The sequence below is a fragment of the Bison bison genome, unplaced genomic scaffold (genome assembly GCF_000754665.1).
Source record: "Bison bison bison isolate TAMUID 2011002044 unplaced genomic scaffold, Bison_UMD1.0 scf7180017864289, whole genome shotgun sequence".
Taxonomy (NCBI): Eukaryota; Metazoa; Chordata; class Mammalia; order Artiodactyla; family Bovidae; genus Bison; species Bison bison.
Genome location: NW_011494861.1, coordinates 11,274,858 through 11,278,741, shown reverse-complemented (window position 1 = coordinate 11,278,741; position 3,884 = coordinate 11,274,858). Strand labels below are relative to the sequence as shown.

The following is a 3,884-nucleotide window of genomic DNA, read 5'->3' as shown; positions in this document are numbered from 1 at the left end:
TCTGGGGGCCAGGCGAACGGCCAGCTCTCCACACTGTTTACCCAGCAACTTAGGGGGAGGCCCTGCCTGCCACAGCCTGTGTCCCAGCAGCCTTCAGCCCCTGCCAACCGCCAGGGCCTCTGACTTGTCCTCCCTCCCAGGAGATAAAGGCCAGGCAGGCAGGAACCTGCCCGTGGACTACAGCTCCTCGAAGAGCACAGCCTTTGATGTGCCACGATTTGCCCCCCAGGAGGCACCCACATGCCTTTCCTTGGATCCCTCCCTCTGGCCCTGCCCCCCAGCCCCACTCCTGTCCCTGCTGGCTAAGACTGGGCCGAGTGGACCGGGTGCCAGCAGCCGGCAAAAGCCAGAAAAACAAGGGTGTCAGCTCTGTGTGCCCTGCCTGCACAGGATGACCTGGGAAGATGCTGAAAGCAGCAGGGCCAGATGACGGGACACAAGCACTCGGGGTGGGGTGGGAAGGGCACCCTGTTGCTGAGGAGAAGCGCCCGTATCCTGGGCACTGGGGGACTATCCTATCCCTCATCAGAGCCAGGGAAGCTCAAAACTCTCCTGGTGGCCTCTCCACAGGCAGAAAGCAGCAAGAGTGGGCTGTGAGGCCTGTCCCCGCAGCCTCTACCACAGCCAGGGCACTGCAGCTTGCTCAGGTGACCACTGGATGTCAGGGCACCTACACAGAGCTGTCCCCCAGGGCCAGAGGCCTCTGTTGGTCTCAAGCATGCAGGGCCCACAGCCAGAGCTCAGCTGTTTGTTGAAAGAGTGAATGATTGAGTGGAGGATCAGAGGAGAGGGCGGGGCTTAAAAGGAGATGAGACAGAGATCCTTGCTGTCTGAACTCTCTCCACCCAAAGGTTATCATCTGCAGCATTTTTTTTTAACCCCAACTTTGTTATCAGAAACATCCCCTGGAGAAGGGAAAGGCTACCCACTCCAGTATCCTGCCCTGGAGGATGCCATGGACTGTATAGTCCATGGGGTCACAGAGGGTCGGTTGTGACTGAGCGACTTTCACTTTCACTATCAGAATAAATAGTTACTGTGAGATCTTCCACGTGTGCGCCAGTGTAAATAGTTCAATTGCACACATACAGGCAGCAGGGCTTGGCATGCACTGCCAGGGACCTCAGCAGATTTCCCGGCCAGAGTGTCTCCACTGATGCTGAAAGCTCAGCTTCTCTGTACACTGGTTCCAAATCAAATCTCAGAGGCAGAGTTTGGGTTGAAGTAGAAAAAGTGAAAGTGATATCGCTCAGTTATGTCTGATTCTTTGTGACCCCATGGACTGTAGCCTACAACGCTCCTCCGTCCATGGGATTTTCCAGGCAAGAGTACTGGAGTGGGTTGCCATTTCCTTCTCCAGAGGATCTTCCAAACCCAGGGATCAAACCTGGGTCTCCCGCATTGTAGGCAGATGCTTTATCATCTGAGCCACCAGGAAAGTCCATAGGAGTCAGCATTTTTAACCTTCAGGTCCAACTGGTCTGGGGTCTACATGCTTATGGGCAGTATTCCATTGTTAATTGTTAACTTCTCCCACAGGCAGAAGTTTTCTGCAAAAACTTAGGGGTTTCATTATCTGCAAAATAACTCAAAGAAATTGTGTGTATCCCTTGATGGGGAAACAGGACCTTGCTCCAAGGCTGCTCCTGATGGTTTCTCTCTGGTCTCCCATTCCCTCCCTTCCCTAATGAACAACGGCTTGAATCTGCCCATTGGAACTCAGGGAAGGTCATGGAGGCTGAGTGAAGGCTGTTCCCTATGATCAAAGAAATGGGGGACACAAAGGCTTTGTGCCCTGGAGCCCCACACGGTGTCACCACCAGCGTCCCTTGAATGAATTGTTCACTGTCACTATCATCGTCTGCATCCCTGCCTGGTGAAAGGGTGCTGGTGAACTTGAGAGACCTGGAGAGTGTTAGGAATGGAAGGGATGAGGTGGACTGTGTGGGAAGGGAAAGAGAAACTTTCCCATCTGGTATCACCCAGCCTCCTTCGTCCAGCTCCCAGACAACCTACTCAGTGTGTAAGTGTCAACTACTCACCTAAGTGCCCTTTAAAATGCTGTAGGTTGTGCACAAAACCCCCAGGAGACTGTTAGGTGCTAACTATATTTTGGTAACATTTGGAGAAATTAGGGTTTTTGGAAGGGCTAGGAATGCTTTTCCCCCCTTACTTGAAATAATGGAGTACACACTCCCCCTGTTTTCAGGATGGCTTGGATTCTGACAAAAAGGATGCCTGTGGTGGCAGCTGCCATTATTGAGTGCCTACTGTGTGCTGAGTCCCACACAAGCATTTCACATGCACTGCTCATATGCCTTCTCAACAGGCTTGCATCTGTTGGGGCTGTTTCTCTGATGCTGAGAGGGGCCAGGTGTGGGGGATGAAGCGACCAGGGGGACTAGGGCTGAGAGGTGGGTTGGGTGTTGACCTCTCTGAGGCAGCTACTGATGGGGCAGTTAATTGCCAGTTGAGACTGATGAAATGAAGTCATTGTGTGCAGGGGCTGGAAGCGGGGAGAGGGCGGGACCCAGAGGGAGGAGGGCCCAGTGCAGAGTTGTCAGGACAGCTGTGAAGGCTCTGACCAGAGCACGCAGGGGCCGGCAGAGAGACTGGCCAGGGCCAGAGCTGTGGGAACCTGGCAGAGAGAGAGGGTCAGCCTGGCAACAGGGACCTGCGGCTCAAGTGTGGCCCTGGAGACAGATGGTCAGGGGTGCAACTACCTGGGCCAGGGTCCTTTCCTCCAGCTGGGTTCACTCTTCGGTTGCTAGAATCTGAGCAGAGATCTGACCTGGTGACTAGGGTTAAAAGGTTGCTAATCTGACGGGGGTGAGGGGCTTCAGTCCTGCCACGTGACTGCTGCTGTGAGCTCACCAGGCCCACTGCTGGGGGCATGAGTGATCAGGAGAGGGAGACAGAGGAGGATGAGGGAGGAGACCCTTCAGACACAGCACCCATGCTGCCCCAGAGGCTTCCTGACCACCAGGCTTCAGACCTGATGTCCCCAGGGTGGGCAAGCCTGGCTGCCCGAGGCCTGGGGACCCTGCTGTTCCAAGGATGGGCCTTGGCCCGGCTCCTGCTCCACCTGCTGCTGCCTGCAGCTGTGTTCCTGCTGGTGCTGCTGCCTGCAGCTGCCGTCGTGTACCTGGGATTCCTGTGTCACTCGAGGGTGAGCTGAGCCTTCCCTGGGAAAGACTGGGGAACTGTCTGGGGTCCTTGGGAGTGTGGGTGCTCCTCCCTAAAGAGCCCTTTCTTCTGCCAAGCCCCCCACCCTGCCACGGGCCACAGCAAAAGAAGAGCTTTTGTTTGCCAACAAGGGGATGGATCTCTCCCTTCTTTGAGGCCTCTCAGCCTTGTACCAGGGGCCACCAGGGCCTGGACAGCTGGGCAGGGTGGGGAGAGGAGAAGGCTTCCAGGAAGAGGAGATAAAGATATTGTCGGATTTAACCAGTCCACAGCCCCCACCCCTCAGGCCCCTCAAAACAGCCCCTCTGAGGATCCATCCTACTGGGGGATGGGTTTTCCCACCTGTGGAATGGGCTATGGCTAGGTCTGGGATGGGGAGGGTATAGGTAGGTGGGCCCCGTGTGCCTCTTTCTGTAGGCACACAGCAGGGGAGGGGGACCAAACGCTGGCTGCAGAAGAGAAGGTTGACACCAGCTGGGGGCACCCCGAGGTAGGGCTTCGGAATCAGATGCCAGCGTAGGGAAGGACCATGGAGAGCACAGAGAGGAGGAAGGCGGAGGTTGGGGAGCCAGGGAGCTATTCTCTGAGCCTCTCCTCAGGGGACTCCTACTCCGGTCGTTTACCGCCCGGTCCCCCATCTCCCATCCTCGGCTAGGAAATGTCTGGCCCACAGCCAGCCCCAGCCCCTGCACCCTACC

The 3,884-nt window shown here is 56.2% G+C and overlaps 1 protein-coding gene across 1 annotated transcript in view; it reads left to right on the top strand.

Annotated features, from left to right (window-relative positions):
• The first annotated feature begins 2,602 nt into the window (after positions 1-2,602).
• The window catches only part of TMEM88B (transmembrane protein 88B), a 3,377-nt gene continuing 2,095 nt past the window's right edge, over positions 2,603-3,884 (top strand). Inside the window, exon 1 of the mRNA XM_010850001.1 lies at positions 2,603-3,169. Within this exon, the coding sequence (XP_010848303.1) occupies positions 2,894-3,169 (276 nt within the window). The 5' untranslated portion in view covers positions 2,603-2,893. The remainder of the gene's footprint in view (positions 3,170-3,884) is intronic.